The following is a 26,390-nucleotide window of genomic DNA, read 5'->3' on the forward strand; positions in this document are numbered from 1 at the left end:
TCACCGTCTCCCAGACAACCGCAGCAGCATGGAGCCTCAGTTGCTCACAAGGTAACCTGTTCCATAATCTACCTTTCCTGGGTTTCCCCGCCTCACCTCTCTCTCTTGTTGATGAGTCCAAGAAATCACCTCCCCAGTAAGCCACCTGCAACCAAATCCGGTCTCAGGCTTCCGGGCGAGCCCGACCTGAGACTGATGGAAGATACCTCATGACCTGTGAGAAGCTGAGCTCATATACACCATTGTTTCCCAGGGAGGGACCTCAGGCTCCTATCTTAGTCAGATTCCAAATAGAACAACAGTTACAACCCCTTCTGTTCTTTTCTTCACAATATGTTCAGTGCCTCTCCCTTCTCTCCTTAGGTGAATTTCATTTTATTTTATTTATTTTTTTGAGGCAGAGTTTCTCTCTTGTCACCCAGGCTGGAGTGCAGTGGCACGATCTCGGCTCACCGCAACCTCCGCCTCCCAGGGTCAAGCGATTCTCCTGCCTCAGCCCCCCGAGTAGCTGGGATTATAAGTACCCGCCATCACGCCGGCTAATTTTTGTATTTTTGTAGAGATGGAGTTTCACCATGTTGGCCATGCTGGTCTCAAACTCCTGACCTCACGTGATCTGCCCGCCTCGGCCTCCCAAAGTGCTGGGATTACAGGCATGAGCCACCGCACCCAGCCTACTATCTTGTCTTTTACTCAAACAAGTTTTCCTACCTTTGCTCTTGATAGATCAAAAAGCATGCCATGTGGTTTTTATACTTGCCATGAAACTGTTCTTTGGGATATTATTTTGTTCAGGTTCCCCACTTGGACAGCAGAGGGGGTGACTCTGCCCATCCCTGCCACTGGTAGCCAGGCGGGCAATGTCTGCTAGCGGTCTGCTTCTGTCTGAACTCAGCCAGCAGAGGCAAACTCCCGGTTCCCCGAGAAACACTCTGAAGGCAGGGCGGGTGACTCCACCCACCACCGCCTCTCCTAGCCATGCAGGCCATGTCTGCTAGAGCTTCCAGCGCAGTGGTCCTAATTCTGTCTGAATCCGGCTGAGGGGTGCAGCCTCCTGTTACTGCCCAGGGAAACACCCAGATGGCAGGGTGGGTGACTCCAACCACGTCTGCCTGTGGTAGCCAGATGGGCCACACCTGCTAGAGCTTCCAGCCCGGCAGTCCCGCTACTCTGTGGGTGGGTGCCGTCCCCTGTTCCTCTGGGAAGCACCCAGACAGCTGATTACGTGACCCCACCCACTTCTGCAGATCCTAGCTGAGCAGGACTTGCTGGTTTGGACAATGGCCAAGCAGGGAAGAGCCCTCATTCTCTTATCACTGACAGAGGTGAGATGTCCGAGTTTGTAGGCTGGTGGAGGAGTGAGGTGGAGGAGTGAGGTATGCCTCTCTCTGCAGGGCGGACCCAGCAAGGATACGGCCTGTCTGCCAACCACGGCCCCTGCCTGAAGGAACCCCGTTTACCAGAACACCCAACAAAAGAAATGCAGGTGTGGAGCCAGTAATCAGAAGGGTCTCGTCTAAGGCCCAGGAGTGGACTAAGTGAGAAGGTCACCCCCCTGTCCCCAACACACACAGAACACTACTGCCAACTGTACCGAAACATGAAGAACCACGCAGCAGAGTAAGAGTGTATCTCCTGGTGATCACTCTTAAGCACTGCCTACTGGATGGCGGCCCCAAAATACAACACCAAAATGTTTTGCAGTATTCAGCTCCATGAAAACTAAGGCAAAGGCTCCCACCAGCGCCCTGCCCCAGCCAACACACATGCACCCTGCCATGCCACTGTGGCTGGTGCCATGTGCGAGTGAGCACAGATCCTGCTGGCACTGCCACAAGGAAGCACTTTGGCCTGCACCCCCACCGGACTGTTGAGGCCAGCGGACTGGGAACACCTTGGCCCCTCTAATGCAGCAGGTTCTGAACCCCAGGGGGCCAGAGGAAAAGGCTGGGGACCCAGTACCAGCCTTCTAGAGTTAGAGCAGGCAGCTCAGGAGTGCTGAGCTGAGCCTTGGCCACCTGAAATCTTCCAGAATCGAAGCCAGTTGACTGAATCCACCTTATACAACAATCAAACCCCCAAGGGCTTCAAACAAGATAAAAACAAAATAAAACCCCATCCAAAGGAAGACAACTTCAAAGATTAAAGGAACATCAGCCCACACACACGAGAAAGAACCAGCTCAAGAGCTCTGGTAACTCAAAAAGCCAGTGTCTTCGTATCTCCAGACGTGTGCACTAGTGCCTCAGCAATGGTATTTTAACAGGCTGAAATGGCTGAAATGACAGACATAGAATTCAGAATATGAGTAGGAATGAAGATCATTGAGATTCAGGAGAAAGTCAAAATCCAGTCCAAGCAATCTAAGGAATACGATAAAATGATACAGGAGCTGAAAGACGAAATGGTCATTTTAGGAAAGAACCAAACTGATCTGATAGAGCTGGAAATCTCACTACAAGAATTTCATAATACAATAGCAAGTATTAACAACAGGATAGACGAAGCTGAGGAAAGAATCTCAGAGCCTGAAGACTGGTTCTCCAAATTAACTCAGTCAGACAAAAATAAAAAAGAATAAAAACAAATGAACAACACCTCTGAGGAATATGGGATTTTGGAAAGAGACCAAATCTATGACTCACTGGCATCCCTGAAAGAGCATGAGAAAGCCAGCAACTTGGAAAATGTATTTGAAGATATTGTCCATAAAAGTTTCCCCAACCTCCCTAGAGAAGCCAACATTTAAATTCAGGAAATGCAAAGAATCCTTGTGAGATACTATACAAGACAATCATCCCTAAAACACATAGTTCTCAGATTCTCCAAGTCCTCAGATTCTCCAAGGCCAACGTGAAAGAAAAAACAATAAAGGCAGCTGGAGACAGAAGGGGCAGGTCACCTAAAAAGGGAACCTCATCAGGCTAACAGTGAACTTTTCAGCAGAAGCCCTGCAAGGCAGAAGAGATTGGGGGCCTATATTCAGCATCCTTAAAGAAAAGAAATTCCAGCCAGTAATTTCTTTTCTTTTCTAAAATTTTAAAATTATTTTTTAAAAATTTTGTGGGTACGTAGTAGGTGTATGTATTTATGGGGATACATGAGATGGTTTGATACAAGCAAGCACTGTAAAATAAGCACATCATGGAGAATGGGGTATGCAGCTCCTCAAACATTTATCCTTTGAGTTATAAACAATCCAACTATATTCTTTGTTATTAAAAATATACAATTTATTTATTATTGACTATAGTCACCCTATTGTGCTATCAAACAGTGGGTCTTATTCATTCTTTCTATTTTTTTGTACCCACTAACTATCCCCACCTTTCCCTCTTGCCCCCCACTACTTTTCTCAGCTTCTGGTAACCATCTTTCTGCTCTCTATGTCCATGAGTTCAATTGATTTGAGTTTTAGATCCCACAAATAAGTGAGAACATGTGATGTTTGTCTTCCTGTGCCTGGCTTATTTCACATAACGTAATCTCCAGTTTCATCCGTGTTGTTGCAAATGACTGGGACTCATTCTCTTTGATGGCTGAATAGTACGTATACGCACCATATTTTCTGTATCTGTTCATCTGCTGATGGACACTTGGGTTGCTTCCAAATCTCGGCTATTATAAACAGTGCTGCCACAAACACAGACGTGCATGTATCTCTTCGATATTCTGACTGCCTTTCTTTTGAATGTATACCCTGCAGTGAGATTGCTCAATTTTTAGTGTTTTTTTTTTTTTTTTTTTTTTTTTTTTTTTAGACAGAGTCTCGCTCTGTTGCCCAGGCTGGAGTGCAGTGGCGCAATCTTGGCTCACTGCAAGCTCCGCCTCCCGGGTTCACACCATTCTGCTGCCTCAGCCTCCCGAGCAGCTGGGACTACAGGTGCCCGCCACCGCACCTGGCTAATTTTTTGTGTTTTTAGTAGAGACGGGGTTTCACTTTGTTAGCCAGGATGGTCTCAATCTCCTGACCTCGTGATCTGCCCACCTCGGCCTCCCAAAGTGCTGGGATTACAGGCATGAGCCACTGCGCCCAGCCAATTTTTAGTTTTTTTGAGGAAACTCCAAACTGTTCTCCATAGTGGTTGTACTAATTTACGTTCCCACCAACAGTGTATGAGAGTTTCCTTTTCTCCACACCCTCACAAGAATTTGTTCTTGCCTGTCTTTTGGATAAAAGCCATTTTAGCTGGGGTGAGGTGATATTGCAGTTTTCATTTGCATTTCTCTGACTATCAGTGATGTTGAATGCCTTTTCATATGCCTGTTTGCCATTTGTATATCTTCTTCTGAGAAACGTCTATTCAAATCTTTTAACTATTTTTTGATCGAATTTTAGATTTTTTCCTATAGAGTCATTTGAGCTCCTTATATATTCTGGTTATTAATCCCTTGTCTGAAGGGTAGTTTGCAAATACTTTCTCCCATTCTGTGGGTTGTCTCTTCACTTTGTTTATTGTATCCCTCACTGTGCAGAAGCTTTTTAACTTGACATGATCTTGTTTGTCCATGTTTGCTTTGGTTGCCTATGCTTGTGTGTTATTGCTCAAGAAATCTTTGCAGACCAATGTCCTGGAGATTTTCCCCAATGTTTTATTGTAGTAGCTTCATAGTTTGAGGTCTTAGATTTAAGTTTTTAGTCAATTTTTTGATGTGTTTTTGTCTGGTTTTGGTATGAAGGTAATACTGGCCTCAGAGAATGAGTCTGGTAATAGTCCTTCCTCCTCTATTTTTTCGGAGTAGTTTCAGTAGGACTGATACTAGTTCTTCTTAAATGTTGGGTAGAATTTCAGCAATGAAGCCATCCGGTCCTTGGCTTTTCTTCACTGTAAGGCTTTTTATTACGGCTTCCATCTTGTTACTTGTTATTGTTCTGTTTAGGTTTTGGATTTCTTCCTAGTTCAGTCTTGGTAGGCTGTATGTACCTACAGATTTGTCCATTTCTTCTAGATTTTCCAATTTATTGGCATATAATTGCTCATAGCAGCCACTAATGATCCCTTGAATTTCTGCAATATCAGTTGAAATGTTTCCTTTTTCATTTCTGATTTTATTTATTTAGATCTTCTCTCTTTTTTTCTTAGCTTGGCTAAAGGTTTGTCGATTTTGTTTAACTTTTCAAAAAATCAACTTTTTGTTTCATTGATCTTTTTGTATTTTTTCTTTTTAATTTCATTTATTTCTGCTCTGATCTTTGTTATTTCTTTTCATCTACTAATAGTGGGTTTGGTTTGTTCCTGCTTTTCTGGTTCTTTAAGATGCATCATTAGATTGTTTATTTGAAGTTTTTCCTCTTTTTTGATGTAGGCACTTATAGCTATAAACTTCTCTCTTAATATATCCCATAGGTTTTGGTATATTGTGTTTCCATGATCATTTGTTTCAAGAAATTTTTCTTTCTTTATTTTGTTCTTAATTTCTTCATTGACCCACTGGTCATTCAGGAGCATATTGTTTAATTTTCATGTATTTATGTAGTTTTCTAAATTCCTCTTATTATTAATTTCTAATTTTATTGCATTGTGGTCAGAGAAGATGCTTGATATTATTTCAATTTTTTGAATGTTTTAAGACTTGTTTTGTGAGCTAATATATGGTGTATCCTTGAGAATGATCCATGTGCTGAGGAAAAGAATGTGTATTCTGCAGCTCTTGGATGGAATGTTCTGTAAATATCTATTAGATCCATTTGGTCTGTAATGCAGATTAAGTTTGATGTTTCTTTGCTGATTTTCTGTCTGGAAGATACGTCCAATGCTAAAAGTGGGGTGTTAAAGTCTCCAGCTATTATTGTATTGAGGCCTATCTCTCTCTTTAGCTCTAATAATATTTCCTTTACATATCTGGGTGTTCCTGTGTTGGGTGCATATATATTTAAAATTGTTATCTCCTCTTGCTGAATTGACTCCATTATCATTATATAGTGACCTTCTTTGTCTCTCTTTGTATAGTTTTTGTTTTGAAATCTATTTTGTCTGATACAAGTATAGTGACTTCTGCTCTTTTTTGTTTTCCACTGGCATGGAATATATTTTTCCATCACTTTATTTTCTGTTTATGTGTGTCTTTATAGGTGAAATGCGTTTCTTGTAGGGAACAGATCATTGGTTCTTGTTTTTTCATTCATTCAGCCAGTCTATGTCTTTTGATTGGATAGTTTAGTCCATTTACATTACTTATTATTGATAAGTAAGGACTTACTCCCGCCATTTTATTAGTTGTTTTCTGCTTGTTTTGTGATCTTCTCTTCTTTCTTTTATTCCTGTCTTCCTCTAGTGAAGATGATTTTCTCTGGTGATATAATTTGGTTTCTTGATTTTTATTTTTTGTGTATCCGTTTTATGTTTTTTGGTTTGAGGTTACCATGAGGCTTGCAAATACCATCTTATAATCCATTATTTTAATCTGATAACAACACTAGTTGGATAAACAAATAAACAAACAGGCAGAAAGAAAACTAATAAAAACTTAACTTCATTTCCCAGCTTTTTAAACTTTTTGTTGTTTCTATTTATATCTTATTTTACTGACTGTGTCTTGAAAAGTTGTTGTAGTTATTATTTTTGATTGGTTCATCATCTAGTCTGTCTGCTTAGGGTAAGAGAGGTTATACACCACAGTTACAGTGTAAAAATATTCTGTGTTTTTCGGTGTACTTACTATTATGAGTAAGTTTCTTATCTTCAGGTGATGATTGCTCATTAATGTTCTTCTCTTTCTGACTGAAGTACTCCTTTTAGCATTTCTTGTAGGATGGGTTTGGTATTGATGAAATCCTTCAGCTTTTGTTTGGGAAAATCTTTATTTCTCCTTCACGTTTGAAAGATATTTTCACCAGATATACTATTTAGGGTAAAAGTTTTCTTTCCTTCAGAACTTTAAATATGTCATACCACTCTCTCCTGGCCTGTAAGGTTTCCATGAAAAGTCTGCTGCCAGATGTATTGGAACTCCATAGTATGTTACTTGTTTCTTTTCTCTTGCTGCTTTTAAGATCCTTTCTTTATCCTTGACCTTTGGGAGTTTGATTATTAAATGCCTTGAGGTAGTCTACTTTGGGTTAAATCTACTCGGTGTTCTAAAACCTTCTTGTACTTGGATATCTTTCTCTAGGTTTGGGAAATTTTCTCTTATCCCTTTGAATAAAACTTCTACTCCTATTTCTTTCACTACCTCCTCCCTAAGGCCAATAACTCTTAGATTTGCCATTTTGAGGCTATTTTCTAGATCCTGCAGGTGTGTTTCATTGTTTTTTTTATTCTTTTTTCTTTTGTCCCTTCTGTGTATTTTCAAATAGCCTGTCTTCAAGCTCACTAATTCTTTCTTCTGCTGGATCCATTCTGCTATGAAAGGACTCTGATGCATTCTTCAGTATGCAAATTGAATTTTTTCAGCTCCAGAATTTCTGTTTGATTCTTTTTAATTATTTCAATCTCTTTATTACATTTATCTGCTAGAATTCTGAATTCCTTCTCTGTGTTATCTTGAGTTTCTTTGAATTTCCTCAACACAGCTATTTTGAATTCTGTCTGAAAGGTCACATATCTCTCTTTCTCCAGAATTGGTCCCTGATGCCTTATGGTGAGGTCATGTTTTCCTGGATGGTGTTAATGCTAGTAGATGTTCTTCAGTGTCTGGGCATTGAAGAGTTGAGCATTTATTGTAGTCTTCACTGTCCAGGCTTTTTTATAGGCAGCCTTTTTGGAAAGGCTTTCCAGATTTGAAAGGACTTGAGTTTTGTGATCTAAGGCATTTCTGCTTTAGAGGGCACCCTAAGCCCAGTAATGCTGTGGTTCCTGCACAGTCATAGAGGTACCACCTTAATAGTCTTAGACAAAATCTGGTTGAATTATCTAGGTTACCAGGCAGAGACTCTTGTTCTCTTTCCTTACCTTCTGCCAAACATACAGTCTCTGTCTCTTCTAAGCCACCTAAAGCCACCTTTAACCTCATTAAAAAGTGACACAAGCGCCCCCATGGCCACCACCACTATGACTGTGCTCCAACCAAGAATTTCATATACAGCCAAACTAAGCCTTATAAGCGAAGGAGAAATAAGATCCTTTTCAGACAAGCAAATGCTAAGGGAATTTATTACCACCAGACCTGCCTTACAAGAAGTTCTTAAGGGAGTGCTAAATATGGAAACAAAAGACCATCACTGGCCACCATAAAACACACTAAAGTACACAGTCCATTGATACTATCAAGCAACTACAAAATCAAGTCTGCAAAATAATCAGCTAACAACATGATGACAGGATTAAACTCACACACATCGATATTAATCCGAATGTAAATGGGCTAAATGCTCCCATTAAAAGGCACAGAGTGGCAAGTTCAATAAAGAAGCATGGCCCAACTGGATACTGTCTTCAAGAGATCCATCTCACATGCAATGACATTCATAGGCTCAAAGTAAAGGGATGGGGAAAAATCTACCAAGCAAATGGAAAACAAACAAAAGCACGGATTGCCATTCTAATTTCACACAAAACAGACTTCAAATCAACATCGATCAAAAAAGACAAAGAAAGGCATCACATAATAATAAAGGGTTCAATTCAACAAGAAGACTTAACTATCAGGAATATATATGCACCCAATACAGGAGCACCCAGATTCATAAGACGAGTTCTTAGAGACTGATGAAGAGACTTAGATAACCATATAGTAATAATGGGAGACTTCACCCACTGACAGTATTGAACAGATCATCAAGGCAGAATACTAACAAAGATATTTGGGACCTAAATTCGACACTTGACCAAATGGGCCTAAGAGACATCTACAGAACTCTCCACCCCAAACAACAGAATATATATTCTTCTCATTTGCACATGGCATATACTGTAAAATCAACCACACAATCTGCCATAAAAAGTTATCAGCAAATTTTAAAAAACCCAAATCATACCAGCCACACTCTTGGACCACTGCACAATTAAAAAAAATCAGTACTAAGAAGATGGCTCAGAACCATACAATTCATGGAAATTAAACAACCTGCTCCTGAGTGGCTTTTGGGTAAACAATGAAATTAAGGCAGAAATAAAGAAATTCTTTGAAACCAATGAGAACAAAGATACAATATGCCAATTCTCTGGGACACAGATAAAGCAGTAGAAAGTTTATAGCAGTAAATGCCCATATCAAAAAGTTAGAAAAATCTCAAATTAGCAACCTAACATCACAAATAGAAGAATTAGAAAAACAAGAGCAAGATCAATCCCAAAGCTAGCAGAAGACAAGAAATAACCAAAATCAGAGCTGAACTGAATAAAATTGAGATGGAAAAAACCATACAAAAGATCAACAAAACCAAAAGTTCATTCTTTGGAAGAATAAATAAGATCGATAGACCACTAGCTAGACTAATAAAGAAAAAAAAAGACAGAAGATCCAAATAAACACAACCAGAAATGACAAAGAGGACATTACCATTGACCCCGTGGAAATATAAAAAACCCTCAGAGACTATTACGAACACCTCTATATACAGAAACTAGAAAAACCTACAAGAAATAAATTCCTAGGACTGAACCAGGAAGAAATTAAAACTCTGAACAGAGCAATAACGAGTTCTAAAATTGAATCAGTAATAAAAATTCTAACAACCAGAAAAAGGCCAGGACCAGAGAGATTCACAGCTGGATTCTACCAGACACATAAAGAAGAGCTCGTACAATTTCTACTGAAACTATTCCAAAAAATTGAGGAGGAGGGGACTCCTCTCTAACTCATTCTATGAGTTAGGTATCATTCTATGAGTTTGGTATCATTCTGATACCGAAATCTGGCAGAGACACAAGAAAAGAAGATAACTTAAGGACAATATCTGTGATGAATATAGGTGCAAAAATCTTCAGCAAAATACTAGCAAACTGAATCCAGCAGCACGTCAAAAAGCGAATTCACCACAACCAGATAGGTTTTATCTCTGGGATGCATGTTTGATTCAACATATGCAAATCAATAAATGTGATCTATCACATAAATAGAAGTAAAAAAGCCCCCACATGATCATTTCAAGAGATGCAGAAAAAGCATTTGATAAAATTCAACATCCTTCAATGTTAAAACTCTCAACAAACTAGACATTGAAGGAGCATACCTCAAAATAATAAGGGCCATTTATGACAAAACCACAGCCAACATCACACTGAATGGGCAAAAGCTGGAAGTATTCTCCTTGAGAACCAGAACAAGACAAGGATGCTCATTCTCACCATCTATTCAACATAGTACTAGAAGTCCTACCCAGAGCAATCAGGTAAGAGAAAGAAGTAAAAGACATCCAAATAGGAGGAGAGGAAGTCAAAGTATCTCTGTTTGCAGATGTTATGATTTTATACCTAGAAAACCTCCTAGTCTCTGTCCCAAATCTGCTAGATCTAATAAACAACTTCAGCAAAGTTTCAGGATACAAAATCAATTTCTTCTATTGGGTAACAAGTATTATGTAACATTGTGCAATAAGCACCAAATCAAGAATGCAATCCCATTCACAATAGCCACAAAAAAGTACCCAGGAATACATCTAACCAGGATTGTGAAAGATCTCTATAGCAAGAACTACAAAACACTGCTGAAAGAAATCAGAGATGATACACACACAAATGGAAAACATTCCATGCTCATGAATAGGAATAATCAATATTGTTAAAATGGCCATACTACTCCAAGCAATTTACAGATTCAATGCTATTCCTAGCAAACAACCAATGACATTCTTCACATAATGAGAAAGAAATTCTAAAATTAATATGGAACCAAAAAACAGCCCAAATAGCCAAAGCAATTCTAAGTAAAAAATAACAAATCTGGAGGCATCACATTACCTATTTTTAAACTATACTACAAGGCAACAGTAACCAAAACGGCATGCTACTGGTACAAAAACAGACACATAGACCAATGGAACAGAATAAAATGCCCAGAAATAAAGCTGTGTATCTACAACCATCTGATCTTTGATAATGTTGACAAAAACAAGCAACGGGGAAAGGATTCCCTATTCAATAAGTGATGCTGAGATAACTGGCTAGCCATATGCAGAAGACTGAAACTGGACCCCTTCCTGATACTATATACAAAGATCAATGGAAGATGGATGAAAGTCTTAAACGTAAAACCTAGAACTTTAAAAACCCTTGAAGAAAACTTAGGAAATACTATTCTGAACATAGGTCCTGGCAAAAATTTCATGAGGAAGATGCCAAAAACAATTGCAATGAAAACAAAAATTGACAAATGGGACCTAATTAAACTAAAGAACTTCTGCACAGCAAAAGAAACTACCCACAAAGTAAATAGACAACCCACAGAATGGGAGAAAATATTTGCAAACTACCCATCTGACAAAGTTGGAATATCCAGAATCTATAAGGAACTTAAACACATTAACAAGCCAAAAACAATCCCATTAAAAAGTGGACAAATGGCCAGGCATGGTGGCTCATGCCTGTAATCCTACCACTTTGGGGACTGAGGTGGGCAGATCACTTGAGGTGAGGAATTCGAGACCAGCCTGGCCAACAGACCATCTCTACTAAAAAATACAAAAATTAGCTGGGCGTAGTGGTACACACCTGTAATCCCAGCTACTTGGGAGGGTGAGGCAGGAGAATCCCTTGAGCCCGTGAGGTGGAGGTTGCAATGAGCAGAGATCTCACCACTGCATTCCAGCTTGGATGACAGTGTGATACTTTGTCTCAAAAAAAAAAAAAAAAAAGTGGACAAAGGACACCAATAGACTCTTCAAAAGAAGACATACACATGGCCAACAGCATATGAAAAAATGCTCAACATCACTTATTATTAGAAAAATGCAAATTGGGGTGGTTCCAAGATGGCCGAATAGGAACAGCTCCAGTCTACAACTCCCAGGGTGAGCAACGCAGAAGATGGGTGATTTCTGTATTTCCAACTGAGGTACCGGGTTCATCTCACTGGGGCCTGTCAGACAGTGGGTGCAGGACAGTGGGTGCAGCCCACCGAGCATGAGCCAAAGCAGGGCGAGGCATTGCCTCACCTGGGAAGTGCAAGGGGTCAGGGAATTCCCTTTCCTAGCCAAGGGAAGCTGTGACAGATGGCACCTGGAAAATTGGGTCACTCCCACCCTAATACTGCGCTTTTCCAATGGTCTTTGCAAACGGCACACCAGGAGATTATATCCCGCTCATGGCTCAGAGGGTCCCATATCCACGGAGCCTCACTTACTGCTAGCCAGCAGTCTGAGATTGAACAGCAAGGCGGCAGCGAGGCGGGGGGAGGGGTGCCCACCATTGCTGAGGCTTGAGTAGGTAAACAAAGCAGCTGGGAAGCTTGAACTGGGTGGAACCCACTGCAGCTCAAGGAGGCCTGCCTGCCTCTGTAGACTCCACCTCTGGGGGCAGGGCATAGCCGAACAAAAGGAAGCAGAAACCTCTGCAGACTTAAATGTCCCTGTTTGACAGCTTTGAAGAGAGCAGCGGTTCTCCCAGCACGGAGTTTGAGATCTGAGAACAGACAGACTGCCTCCTCAGGTGGGTACCTGACCCCCGAGTAGCCTAACTGGGAAGCACCCCCAAGTAGGGGCAGACTGACACCTCACACAGCCATCTACCTCTCTGAGACGAAGCTTCCAGAGGAAGGATCAGGCAGCAACATTTGCTGTTTAGCAATATTCGCTGTTCTGCAGCCTCTGCTGCTGATACCCAGGCAAACGAGGTCTGGAGTGGACCTCCAGCAAACTCCAACAGACCTGCAGCTGAGGGTCCTGACTGTTAGAAGGAAAACTAACAAACAGAAAGGACATCCACACCAAAACCCAATCTTTATGTCACCATCATCAAAGACCAAAGGTAGATAAAACCACAAAGAAGGGGAAAAAACTGAGCAGAAAAGCTGAAAATTCTAAAAATCAGAGCACCTCTCCCCCTCCAAAGGAACGTAGCTCCTCGCCAGCAATGGAACAAAGCTGGACGGAGAATGACTTTGATGAGTTGAGAGAAGAAGGCTTCATAAGATCAAACTTCTCCGAGCTAAAGGAGGAAGTTCGAATCCATCACAAAGAAGCTAAAAACCTTGAAAAAAGATTAGACAAATGGCTAACTAAAATAATCAGTGTAGAGAAGTCCTTAAATGACCTGATGGAGCTGAAAACCATGGCACGAGAACTACGTGAAGAATGCACAAGCTTCAGTAGCCAATTCGATCAACTGGAAGAAAGGGTATCAGTGATTGAAGACCAAATGAATGAAATGAAGGAAGAAGAGAAGTTTAGAGAAAAAAGAGTAAAAAGAAACGAACAAAGCCTCCAAGAAATATGGGACTATGTGAAAAGACCAAATCTACATCTGATTGTTGTACCTGAAAGTGACGGGGAGAATGGAACCAAGTTGGAAAACACTCTGCAGGATATTATCCAGGAGAACTTCCCCAACCTAGAAATGCAGGCCAACATTCAAATTCAGGAGCTACAGAGAACACCACAAAGATACTCCTTAAGAAGAGCAACTCCAAGACACATAATTGTCAGATTCACCAAAGCTGAAATGAAGGAAAAAATGTTAAGGGCAGCCAGAGAGAAAGGTCGGGTTACCCACAAAGGGAAGCCCATCAGACTAACAGTGGAACTCTCGGCAGAAACTCTACAAGCCAGAAGAGAGTGGGGGCCAATATTCAACATTCTTTTTTTTTTTTTTTTTTTTTGAGATGGAGTCTCGCTCTGTCACCCAGGCTGGAGTGCAGTGGCGTGACCTTGGCTCACTGCAAGCTCCACCTCCCAGGTTCATGCCATTCTCCTGCCTTAGCCTCCTGAGCAGCTGGGACTATAGGTGCCCGCCACCACACCCAGCTAATTTTTTTTGTATTTTTTAGTAGAGATGGGGTTTCACCATGTTAGCCAGGATGGTCTCGATCTCCTGACCTCATGGTCTGCCCATCTCGGCCTCCCAAAATGCTGGGATTACAGGCGTGAGTCACCACGCCCGGCAATATTCAACTTTCTTAAAGAAAAGAATTTTCAACCCAGAATTTCATATCCAGCCAAACTAAGCTTCATAAGTGAAGGAGAAATAAAATCCTTTACAGACAAGCAAATGCTGAGAGATTTTGTCACCACCAGGCCTGCCCTAAAAGAGTTCCTGAAGGAAGCAATAAACATGGAAAGGAACAACCGGTATCAGCCACTGCAAAAACATGCCAAACTGTAAAGACCACCGATGCTAGGAAGAAACTGCATCAACTTATGAGCAAAATAACCAGCTAACATCATAATGACAGGATCAAATTCACACATAACAATATTAACCTTAAATGTAAATGGGCTAAATGCTCCAATTAAGAGACACAGACAGGGAAATGGGATAAAGAGTCAAGACCCATCAGTGTGCTGTATTCAGGAAACCCATCTCACGTGCAGAGACACACATAGGCTCAAAATAAAGGGATGGAGGAAGATCTACCAAGCAAATGGAAAACAAAAAAAGGCAGGGGTTGCAATCCTAGTCTCGGATAAAACAGACTTTAAACCAACAAAGACTAAAAGAGACAAAGAAGGCCATTACATAATGGTAAAGGGATCAGTTCAACAAGAAGAGCTAACTATCCTAAATATATATGCACCCAATACAGGATCACCCAGATTCATAAAGCAAGACCTTAGAGACCTACAAAGAGACTTAAGACTCCCACACAATAATAATGGGAGACTTTAACACCCCCCTGTCAACATTAGACAGATCAACGAGACAGAAAGTTAAAAAGGATATCCAGGAATTGAACTCAGCTCTGCACCAAGGGACCTAATAGACATCTACAGAACTCTCCACCACAAATCAACAGAATATATATTCTTCTCAGCACACATTGCGCTTATTCCAAAATTGACCACATAGTTGGAAGTAAAGCACTCCTCAGCAAATGTAAAAGGACAGAAATTATAACAAACTGTCTCTCAGACCATTCAGTGCAATCAAACTAGAACTCAGGATTAAGAAACTCACTCAAAACTGCTCAACTACATGGAAACTGAACAACCTGCTCCTGAATGACTACTGGGTACATAACGAAATGAAGGCAGAAATAAAGATGTTCTTTGAAACCAATGAGAACAAAGACACAACATACCAGAATCTCTGGGACACATTTAAAGCAGTGTGTAGAGGGAAATTTATAGCACTAAATGCCCACAAGAGAAAGCAGGAAAGATCTAAAATTGACACCCTAACATCACAATAGAAAGAACTAGAGAAGCAAGAGCAAACACATTCAAAAGCTAGCAGAAGGCAAGAAATAACTAAGATCAGAGCAGAACTGAAGGAGACAGAGACACAAAAAAACCCTTCAAAAAATCAATGAATCCAGGAGCTGGTTTTTTGAAAAGATCAACAAAATTGATAGACCGCTAGCAAGACGAATAAAGAAGAAAAGAGAGAAGAATCAAATAGACGCAATAAGAAATGATAAAGGGGATATCACCACCGATCCTACAGAAATACAAACTACCATCAGAGAATACTATAAACACCTCTACGCAAATAAACTAGAAAATCTAGAAGAAATGGATACATTCCTGGACACATACACCCTTCCAAGACTAAACCAGGAAGAAGTTGAATCCCTGAATAGACCAATAACAGGCTCTGAAATTGAGGCAATAATTAATAGCCTACCAATCCAGACGGATTTACAGCCAAATTCTACCAGAGGTACAAGGAGGAGCTGGTACCATTCCTTCTGAAACTATTCCAATCAATAGAAAAAGAAGGAATCCTCCCTAACTCATTTTACGAGGCAAGCATCATCCTGATACCAAAGCCTGGCAGAGACACAACAAAAAAAAAGGAATTTTAGATCAATATCCCTGATGAACATTGATGCAAAAATCCTCAATAAAATACTGGCAAATCGAATCCAGCAGCACATCAAAAAGCTTATCCAGCATGATCAAGTGGGCTTCATCCCTGGGATGCTAAGGCTGGTTCAACATACACAAATCAATAAATGCAATCCAGCATATAAACACAACCAAAGACAAAAACCACATGATTATCTCAATATATGCAGAAAAGGCCTTTGACAAAATTCAACAGCCCTACATGCTAAAAACCCTCAATAAATTAGGTATTGATGGGATGTATCTCAAAATAATAAGAGCTATTTATGGCAAACCAACAGCCAATATCATACTGAATGGGCAAAAACTGGAAGCATTCCCTTTGAAAACTGGCACAAGACAGGGATGCCCTCTCTCACCACTCCTATTCAACATAGTGTTGGAAGTTCTGGCCAGGGCAATCAGGCAGGAGAAAGAAATAAAGGGTATTCAATTAGGAAAAGAGGAAGTCAAATTGTCCGTGTTTGCAGATGACATGATTGTATATTTAGAAAACCCCATTGTCTCAGCCCAAAATCTCCTTAAGCTGATAAACAACTTTAGCGAAGTCTCAGGATACAAAATCGATGTGCAAAAGTCACAAGCATTCTTACACACCAATAACAGACAAACAGAGAGCCAAATCTTGAGTGAACTCGCATTCACAATTGCTTCAAAGAGAATAAATACCTAGCAATCCAAGTTACAAAGGATGTGAAGGACCTCTTCAAGGAGAACTACAAACCACTGCTCAATGAAATAAAAGAGGACACAAACAAATGGAAGAACATTCCATGCTCATGGATAGGAAGAATCAATATCATGAAAATGGCCATACTGCCCAAGGTAATTTATAGATTTAATGCCATCCCCATCAAGCTACCAATGACTTTCTTCACAGAATTGGAAAAAACTACTTTAAAGTTCATATGGAACCAAAAAAGAGCCTGCACTTCCAAGACAATCCTAAGCCAAAAGAACAAAGCTGGAGGCATCATGCTATCTGACTTCAAACTATACTACAAGGCTACAGTAACCAAAACAGCATGGTACTGGTACCAAAACAGAGATATAGACCAATGGAACAGAACAGAGCCCTCAGAAATAATACCACACATCTACAACCATCTGATCTTTGACAAACCTGACAAAAACAAGAAATGGGTAAAGGATTCCCTATTTAATAAATGGTGCTGGGAAAACTGGTTAGCCATATGTAGAAAGCTGAAACTGGATCCCTTCCTTACACCTTATACAAAAATTAATTCAAGATGGATTAAAGACTTAAATATCAGACCTAAAACCATAAAAACCCTAGAAGAAAACCTAGGCAATACCATTCAGGACATAGGCATGGGCAAGGACTTCATGTCTAAAACATTCAAAGCAATGGCAACAAAAGCCAAAATTGACATATGAGATCTAATTAAACTAAAGAGCTTCTGCACAGCAAAATAAACTACCATCAGAGTGAACAGGCAACCTACAGAATGGGACAAAATTTTTGCAATCTGCTCATCTAACAAAGGGCTAATATCCAGAATCTACAAAGAACTCAAACAAATTTACAAGAAAAAAACAAACAACTCCATCAAAAAGTGGGTGAAGGATATGAACAGACACTTCTCAAAAGAAGACATTTATGCAGCCAAAAAACACATGAAAAAATGCTCATCATCACTGGCCATCAGAGAAATGCAAATCAAAACCACAATGGGATACCATCTCATACAAGTTAGAATGGTGAATATTAAAAAGTCAGGAAACAACAGGTGCTGGAGAGGATGTGGAGAAATAGGAACACTTTTACACTGTTGGTGGGACTGTAAACTGGTTCAACCATTGTGGAAGACAGTGTGGCAATTCACTAGAAATACCATTTGACCCAGCCATCCCATTACTGGGTATATACCCAAAGGACTATAAATCATGCTGCTATTAAGACACATGCACACGTATGTTTATTGTGGCACTATTTACAATAGCAAAGACTTGGAACCAACCCGAATGTCCATCAATGATAGACTGGATTAAGAAAAAGTGGCACATATACACCATGGAATACTATGCAGCCATAAAAAATGATGAGTTCATGTCCTTTGTAGGGAAATGGATGAAGTTGGAAACCATCATTCTCAGCAAACTATTGCAGGGACAAAAAACCAAACACTGCATGTTCTCACTCATAGGTGGGAAATGAACAATGAGAACACTTGGACACAGGAAGGGGAACATCACACACTGGGGCCTGTCGTGGGGTTGGGGGAGGGGGGAGGGATAGCATTAGGAGATATACCTAATGTAAATGATGAGTTAATGGGTGCAGCACACCAGCATGGCACATGTATACACATGTAACAAACCTGCATGTTGTGCACATGTACCCTAGACCTTAAAGTATTAAAAAAAAAAAAAAAAAAAGAAGATCACTCTCCCTGATGTGGGTGGCTCTCATTCCATCAGTTGAAGGCCAGAATAGAATAAAAAAAGAGACCTTCTCTGGAAAAAAAAAAAAAAAGAAAAATGCAAATCAAACCCATAATGAGATACTATTCTACACCAGTCAGAATGGCTATAATTTAAAAGTCAAAAAATAACAGATATTGGTGAGATTGCAGAGAAACAGGAACACTTATACACTGCTGGTAAGAATGTAAATTAGTTCAGCCACTGTGGAAAGCAATTTGGCGATTTCCCAAAGAACTCTGAACTATCATTCAATCTAGCAATCCCATTATTGGGTATATACCCAAAGGAATGTAGATCATTCTACCATAAAGATGCATGTACATGTATGTTTATTGCAGCACTAGTCACAATAGCACCAGTATGGAATCAACCATACTGCTAAAGAAAATGTGGTACATTTACACACGGAATACTACACAGCCATAAAAATGAATGAGGTCATGCCTTTGCAGCAACTTGGATGGAGCTGGAGAGCATTATAAGTGAACTAACACAGGAACAGACAACGAAATACCGCATGTTCTCATTCATAAGTTAGAGGTAAACATTGCGTACACATGGACACATAAAAGGAACGATAGACACTAGGACCTTTTGAGAGTGAAGAGTGGGAGAAGGGTAAGGATTAAAAAACTACCGGGCCGGGCGCGGTGGCTCACACCTGTAATCCTAGCACTTTGGGTGGCTGAGGTGGGTGGATCACCTCGGATCAGGAGTTCGAGACCAGCCTGACTAACACGGTGAAACCCCATCTCTACTAAAAATACAAAAAATTAGCAGGGCTTCGTGGCGGGCACCTGTAGTCCCAGCGACTCGGGAGGCTGAGGCAGGAGAATGGCGTGAACCCGGTAGGCAGAGCTTGCAGTGAGTGGAGATCACGCCACTGCACTCCAGCCTGGGTGACCAAGCAAGACTCTGTCTCAAAAAAAAAAAAAGAACAAAAAACAACAAACAAAAAACAAAAACAAAAACAAAAACAAACAAAAAACCCAACCTAACAGGTACCATGCTTATTACCTGGGCGACAAGATAATCTGTACACCAAACACTTGTGACACATAACTTACCTATATAACAAACCTGCATGTGCGTTTCTGAAACTAAAATAAAAGTTTGTTGTTTTTTTTTTTTAAGTTCCCTATTTGAAGAATTCCCTTAGAATTTAGAATCAGGGAAAAATGTTATTTCCCTTGCATTGGTCTTTTCTATTGAGTAACAGGTATTGTGTAACCCATTATATTTCCCCTTTTGCCAGTGTTGCTAGAATGCCCACAATTGATGGAAACTTTATTTATAGCAATGAGTTAGTCTTTGTGGTTTTCATACTTGTTTTTTTCACTTTTAAAGTTACTGCATTTTTATGCTTCTATAGATGGCTCTGATATGTCTTTATATTCTTCCTATCTTCCTTCTTTTCTGTTTTTCAGTTTTAATTGTCTTTATTGTTTGGATTTTTTAATTCACAAAATAATTCTGAGAAAAAGTTATCTTTGTGATTCTCAAATATAGAAAGAAACAACTTAAAGTATTAGAATCTTCCTTTCTTGACTTTCTGTTTTCCTTAGTTTAACTCGAATGTTGATCTTTCCGTATATACCCTATCAAGATTTTTAAAATATGAGTTTATTTATTTTTTATTTTAGACTCACGCGGTATATGTGCAGGTTTGTTACATGGCTTCTTTTTTTGAATGGCAAGTGGTGTGAGTAATTAAGTAAACTGATATACTTTGAGCCTAGGCCATATACGACCACAAAATCTACAAGTTCACTCCTTGCTGGGTGCAGAAGAAATCCTTTTAACTTAAAACCTCTCAGATTTCAAAGGAGGCATCCTCCGGCATTGAGAGGCAGCATGGTTCAGTGGTTAAGGAACCTGTGGCATCAGGAGCCTCTGTACCTGTGGCTTTAGTATGACTGTCCTCATTGCCCAGATGAGGGCACTCCCTGTGTAAGAGTTAAAAGTGTGGATTGCTGCGTGAGAGAAAGTGAAGGCTGAATTCCATCTTTGCTAGTACTAACTGTGAGACTATCTTTTTAATCCTTGGTTTTCTCATCTCCAGGGTATGATAATAGCAATATTTATCTCACAGAGTGGTTGTAAAATTTAAGTCCAATGTACACATAAAGCCCTGGACATGGTCTAACCCAGAGAGTGTCCAGTGAGCACTGATGGGCATGGGACTAGCTGTAGGCCACTTGTGGGGTGAGGAGCTCAGTGGAAATTGAACCCAACTCTCCTGACCCCAGGCCAGTGCCCTGTCCAGTAAACCAGGTGATGTGTAACCCCATCCAGGCTCCCCCCTCCTTGCTCTGTTGTCCCCCAGATGTGCTGGGTAACACATCTGTATTTTAATGTCCAGGTGCCTCCTGGAAACAGTGCCTTGGACCAGTGGAGAGGCTCCAAGGGTGGGATTTCCTGAGGGAAATTTCAGATGTTTTCCAGAACCTCTGCTTAGCCTGCCAACCTGGTCCCCAGGGGACTCTTTGTCCATACATTTGCCTCTCCCACCTCACCACCCCACCAGGAGCTCAGTAGGGTCTCACCTGTGTAATAAATTCCTGACGTTTCATCCAGAGGCCATTGGGTCCCAGGAGCCTCCTGCTCTCTGGGTGCTAGGCTGGGCTGAGGTGGGGATCCCCAGCTCCCCAGCACTGCTGTGGATGTGGGGGCGTTGGGTGACTCCTGGCTTGGAGACTCATGGTCTGGGGAGCTTGGAGGAGCTTGGTAGAGGAGTGAGGCAGAGATTTCTGGGGGGAATGAAAAGAAAAATAACCATTTACTGAACATTTATTTTCTTTTAGGTGCATATATTTTAAACTCTCATAACAGTCCTGAGAGATGGGTCTTAATAATATTATTTTGAAAACCATGTTGAAGTAGAGGGACAATTTTATTCTCTTAGTAGTGAAGAGAGAAGTCATGTGAGGCAGCTGGCTTGGGCTGAGGACTAAGCCTAGCCTCTTCTTGGGGTCTGTCTGGAAAACAGAGTCCTCCTTGGAACTTCTGGACCACCCTGACCCTAAGGATCTTCAGAGCCCATCAATATTATGAGCTGAGTTCTCGGGCAAGGACCATGTCACGAGTTGGGCACCCAGTTGGGGAAGACTCATTGCCTGACCCACATGGGTCTCAGCTTCCCCATCTGCCACATGGGGAGGGATGCAATCTCAGCACCGGAAGGTCCCTGAAAGATCAATTTCAGGCCTACCTCTCACAGCCCATCCTGGCTCCCCTATCCTTCCTCTACTGTCCCCCATGTCAGGTCCCCATGCACAGACATGATCCTCTGGGTGGGGCCCACCAGCTGATTCACAGCTCCACCCAGGGCTGTCGGCCTGACTCAGCAAGCCTCACCTCTCCAGCGGCGTCCAGATGTGTCAGGCAGCTGTCTCAAAACCCTTCTCTCTGAGCCCTGGGTGCACCCCGCTGGCAATTCATGGATCCAGGGCATCAGCACTGCGGTGGAGGTGGGTTGGCTGGGAGACCCCAGGTGGGGTTCACTTGGGCTGTAGGGGAATGAGGGAGAGTGGCCTACAGGAAAGAGACAAAGAGGTTGGAGACACATCAGAGGGGCAGGGGCAGGTACCAGGGAACTGAGCTGGTCTCCTCTCTCAACCAAGAGAGGTCAGGATACACCAGTGAACCCGCTGCAGCCCTCTACAACTTCCTCTAGAGGCTTGTCTGAAGAATGATGTTCTTATAGATACTGCTAGGCAAAAAATCCTGATCTAGGATCAGGAAATTTGCATATCTGTCTTGGTCCTGACTATCTCCCTGTGTAAATCACTACTCCTACTGAGCCTCAGCTGTGCTTTATTGGGCCAACGGCATCTGCAACCCAGGGTGGCTAATAGTAATAATAACAGCAGCAGCAGCAGCAGCAACAACAGCAATGGGAGATCTTATTTACTGAGCACTTACTGTATATCAGACTCTGTGCTAAATGTTTAACCTGGATGATCTCTTTTAACCCTCACACAGCCCAGGGAGGCGGGCTCTCACTCTCCCATTTTGCAGATAGAGAAATAGGCAGAGAGCAGTGAAGTGATTGGCCCAGGGTGATAGTGCCAGGACTGGTGATAGTGCCTGACTCCCAAGTCCGTGCTCATAACTACAATGCCAGGCGAGTACCGGGAATGCACTTGAATAGAAGAGGGTGTGGGGCTCTGAGGTGCAGCAAGGGCCCCCCAGCAAGCCTCCTGGCTCCAGCGTAGTCTGGGGCCTGGATCCCCCTTTGAGAGGGCAGTTCCATGTCACTGCTCAGAGGAAGGCCTGGCAGGGAGGGCTCAGTGGTGGGGTCCCAAGAGGGCAGGGCAGGCGTGGGGGCCAGGGGATGTCCCGCGGGCAGTGGGGTCCTCTGTCCACTCACCTGCCCCTTCCTGGGCTTGGGCGCACAGTGACCTCAGCCCCATCTGCTCCCAGGTATGGAGGGCTAGGTCCCAGGCCCGCTGCTCCCCATACTGAGCCACCAGGTACGAGGCCACCTCCATGCCACTCGTCTTCTCTGGCTGAGCGGGTGTCTCACCCGAAGAGCTCCTGGAGTGCGCTTTATTGGCGAGCAGAAGCTGGAACTCCTTCAGCTCCTCCTTCTTCAGGAACTCCAAGTAACAGGCCAGGCGGCCCCAGGCTCCGCCAGCCATCTCTGTCCCGGAGTTAAGGGGGTGTCTGGGGGATGTTCACAGGTGGTGAGGGTATCAGGCAGGCAGAGAACAGTGCTGTCCTTTGCCTTGGCTCTTACCGTCTCTTATTCAGCATTCAGAACCCAGTTTTATAAATCCCAGGGCACCTACAGATAGACGCCGATAGAGGGGGAGTGGTAGGAAAAGCCAGGGGAGGGAGGAGCCCAGAGGGGCCTGCGAGACACTGGAAGAAGTCAGCTGATAGGGAGGTCCTGGGATGGGGTCCAGGGCCAGGCAGGGAGGGTGAGGGTGAGGGGAGATGTGGTGACGGGAGATGGGGTGTGGGCAACGCTCACTGTTCTGTGTTCCTCAGATTCTTCCCTCTCCTGGGTCCTGGACTCCTGAGATCAACCCTTGAGCTGCAAGGCTGAGAAGAGGTGGGGTGGGAGGAGCCGCAGAGCAGGGAATGGGCTTTCAGAACCCAGAGCGGAGCCCCGGGCTGCTGGCTCCCAGGTTTCTTCAGACCTCTCCAGGCCCTGGGGCACCAGCCACCAAGAACAGCGCCTAGTCAACAAGAGCAGGAAGGAAACGTCACCCAGAGGAAACCCACAAGGGGCGTGGCCAGGGGGTAGGATCAAACCAGGCCTGGGTAGGCCAGACTCAGAGTCACAGATTCAGATGGGCCACATGGCATCTATAGGCGGACCAGGAGCACAGGCCCAGACCAGCTGACGCTGCAGCAGGTACAGGCCCATACTAAACACGGTGTGTGCACCTCCACATGGGCACTCCGCCAGCCCATCATCTAGAGCCTGTCTGCAGAGCCAGGATGCAGACTCTCCAAGCAGTTGTGTCTGCAGCCCAGGCCCAGCCTCTCAGGATGGGTGGGGCCCCCTGTGTCTGCCCGGGCAGCTCCTTATTGGGAAACATTAGAACTGGGCCAGGGAGCATTTTTCCCAGCCTCTCATGGTTTTGGGAGCTTCTTGAGTTGCACTGCATGTCCTGCCATGCTACCAGGGGCACTAAAGCATGTGTCCCAGGCCCAGGGGGCTGTTTGCCTTCTGGGCAGCCCAGCACTTAGCTGGTGAACATTTCCACCTGAAAGCAGAACAGCCCCTTCCTCATTCCTGCAAGCAGGCCTCGGGGAGCCAGGTGCAGACTTCCTCTTTCATGGAATCTGCAAGATGCCAATGACTTCAGGTTGAGGAATGACATTACCTACTCATTTGCTGATGTAACACACCACCAGGAATTTCTGGAGATGCTTTGGTTTCACTTGGACTGGCAGAGCCCAGGCTTCAACCCACGGCTTGCTTGGACAAGGACTCCTTATGTGCCTGATTTATTTCTTTGAGCCTCAGTTTGCCCATCTATTAAATGGGACATCATAGGTTTACCAAGAGGCTTCAATTCAGCAAAAGGTCTTAGAGTCTCTCTCTCTTGCCCAGGCTGGAGTGCAGTGGCAAGATCTCGGCTCACTGCAAGCTCCCTCCACCTCCTGGGTTCCAGCGATTCTCCTGCCTCAGCCCAGCTTCCTGGGCAGTTGGGATTACAGTCACTCACCACCACGCCTGGCTAATTTTTTTGTATTTTTAGTAGAGATGGGGTTTCACCATGTTAGCCAGGCTGATCCGAGGTGATCCGCCCACTTTGGCCTCCCGAAATGTTGGGATTATAGGTGTGAGCCTCCGTGCCTGGCCTAAATAAATTTTATAAATGTTAGTTTTAAAAAATGGCTAATAAGCACATTGTAGGACATTCTAATATCAGATTGACCAGAAGTGGAAAAGTGCTGTGCTAAAAGTGGGATGATCAGGAGGCTCTGAGCACTCCGTGAAGGACCGTAAGACTCCATGTAGCAGGAGGAATGGCCTGGAGGAGGGCTGTGTGGGCTTTTTTTCCTCCTCACACCAGCCAGTTCTGGCGCCAACTCTCTAGACACCAACTGGTGTCCTACAGTGCAATTCTGACACTGACTGCCTGGAGTCGGCATCAAACCCCACAGGTTTAGGGTTTCAGTGAAGAGCTGGCCTCATATCAGATGCCAGTTGCAAATGGGGTGCCCAGACCACTGGCATCTCTGTCTGACTTGGTGACAAATTCAAGGGTTCCCACAGTCCCCGGCAGGTTCAATAATTTGCTGAAATGACTCACAGGACTGAGAAAAGCACTTTATTTATTATTATCGGTTCATGATGGAGGATACGACTCAGGAATAGCCCAACGGAAGAGATGCCGAGGTCAAGGTGTGGGTGGGGGAGGGGCACAGCGCTTTCTTGCCCTCCCGGGCACCCTACTCTCCCTGCCCCTCCCTGCTTCACTAACCTGGAAGCTCTCCAAACCCCAAACAAACAAGACTGTGGGGTTTTCTTGGAGGTTTCACTTCACAGGCATAATTCATTAAATCACTGGCCGCTGGAGATCCACTCAACCTGTTAAATAGATCAGAAACCTGACCCTTCCCACCACGCCCACTGGGGCTGCTGGTCCAGCCTTCAGTCGTCTCTTACTGGGATCACTGTGCTAGCCTTCCACATGTTCTCCACCCATGCTGATGCTGCCCCTTTACTGTCTACTCTCAGTCTAGAAGCCAGAATTATCCACTTAAAGCATAAATTAGGTCAGGTCACTTCTCAGCTCAAAACTTTCCCATACTCCATCTCACTCTGAGTAAAAACCAAAGTCCAACCAAAGGTGTGGTGACTCGTGCCTGTAATCCCAGCACTTTGGGAGGCTGAGGTGGGAGGATCGCTTGAGGCCAGGAGTTCAAGACCAGTCTGGGAAACATGGCAAGACCCTGTCCCTATGACATAATATTAAAAAACTTCCCAAATCTGGCCAGGTACAGTGGCTCATGCCTGTAATCTCAGCACTTTGGGAGGCTGAGGCGGGCAGATCACCTGAGGCCAGGAGTTCAAGACCAGCCTGGCTAACATGGTGAAATCCCATCTCTAATAATTATAATACAAAAAGAATTATCCGGGTGTGGTGGCGCACGCTGTATTCCTTCAGGAGGCTGAGGCAGGAGAATTGCTTGAACCTGGGAGGCAGAGATTGCAGTGAGCCGAGATTGCACCATTGCACTCCAGCCTGGGCGACAAGAGCGAAACACAGTCTCAAACCAAACCAAACCAAACCACAACAACAACAACAACAACAACAACAACAACAACAACTCCCCAAATCTCCCAGAGTCCTCCCGATGGTTCCCGGGGGCTGCATGATCTACCCCCTGATATCTCTCCGGCATTATATCCTACCCTATCCCCCTCTCTCACTGGATCCTCTTAGTCTTTTCCCTGTTCCTTGAATACACCAAGAATACTCTCACTCCAGGGCCTTTGCACGAGTCTTTCCATTGTCTTGGAATGGTTTCCCCAGATATTCAGAGGTATGCTATCCAACCTTCTGTAAAGTAGAATTCCTCCATTCCGTGC

General features: G+C 43.2%; 1 protein-coding gene across 9 annotated transcripts in view; it reads right to left on the reverse strand.

Moving 5' to 3' along the window:
• Positions 1–26,390, reverse strand: part of NLRP1 (NLR family pyrin domain containing 1) — a 117,485-nt gene that overhangs the window by 59,285 nt on the left and 31,810 nt on the right. For 8 of the 9 annotated variants that reach the window (XM_063700555.1, XM_063700554.1, XM_055367285.2 and 5 more), the window contains exons 2-5: positions 23,310–23,517; positions 22,704–22,999; positions 21,689–21,865; positions 20,878–21,081 (exon numbers count right to left, since the gene is read on the reverse strand). In XM_063700555.1, the coding sequence (XP_063556625.1) occupies positions 20,878–21,081; positions 21,689–21,865; positions 22,704–22,999; positions 23,310–23,517 (885 nt within the window). Of the gene's footprint in view, positions 1–20,877; positions 21,082–21,688; positions 21,866–22,703; positions 23,524–26,390 lie in introns of those variants that run through there. The other variant, XM_063700556.1, reaches the window with a different exon arrangement.

The sequence above is a fragment of the Gorilla gorilla genome, chromosome 19 (assembly GCF_029281585.2).
Source record: "Gorilla gorilla gorilla isolate KB3781 chromosome 19, NHGRI_mGorGor1-v2.1_pri, whole genome shotgun sequence".
In the NCBI taxonomy this organism is placed as follows: Eukaryota; Metazoa; Chordata; class Mammalia; order Primates; family Hominidae; genus Gorilla; species Gorilla gorilla.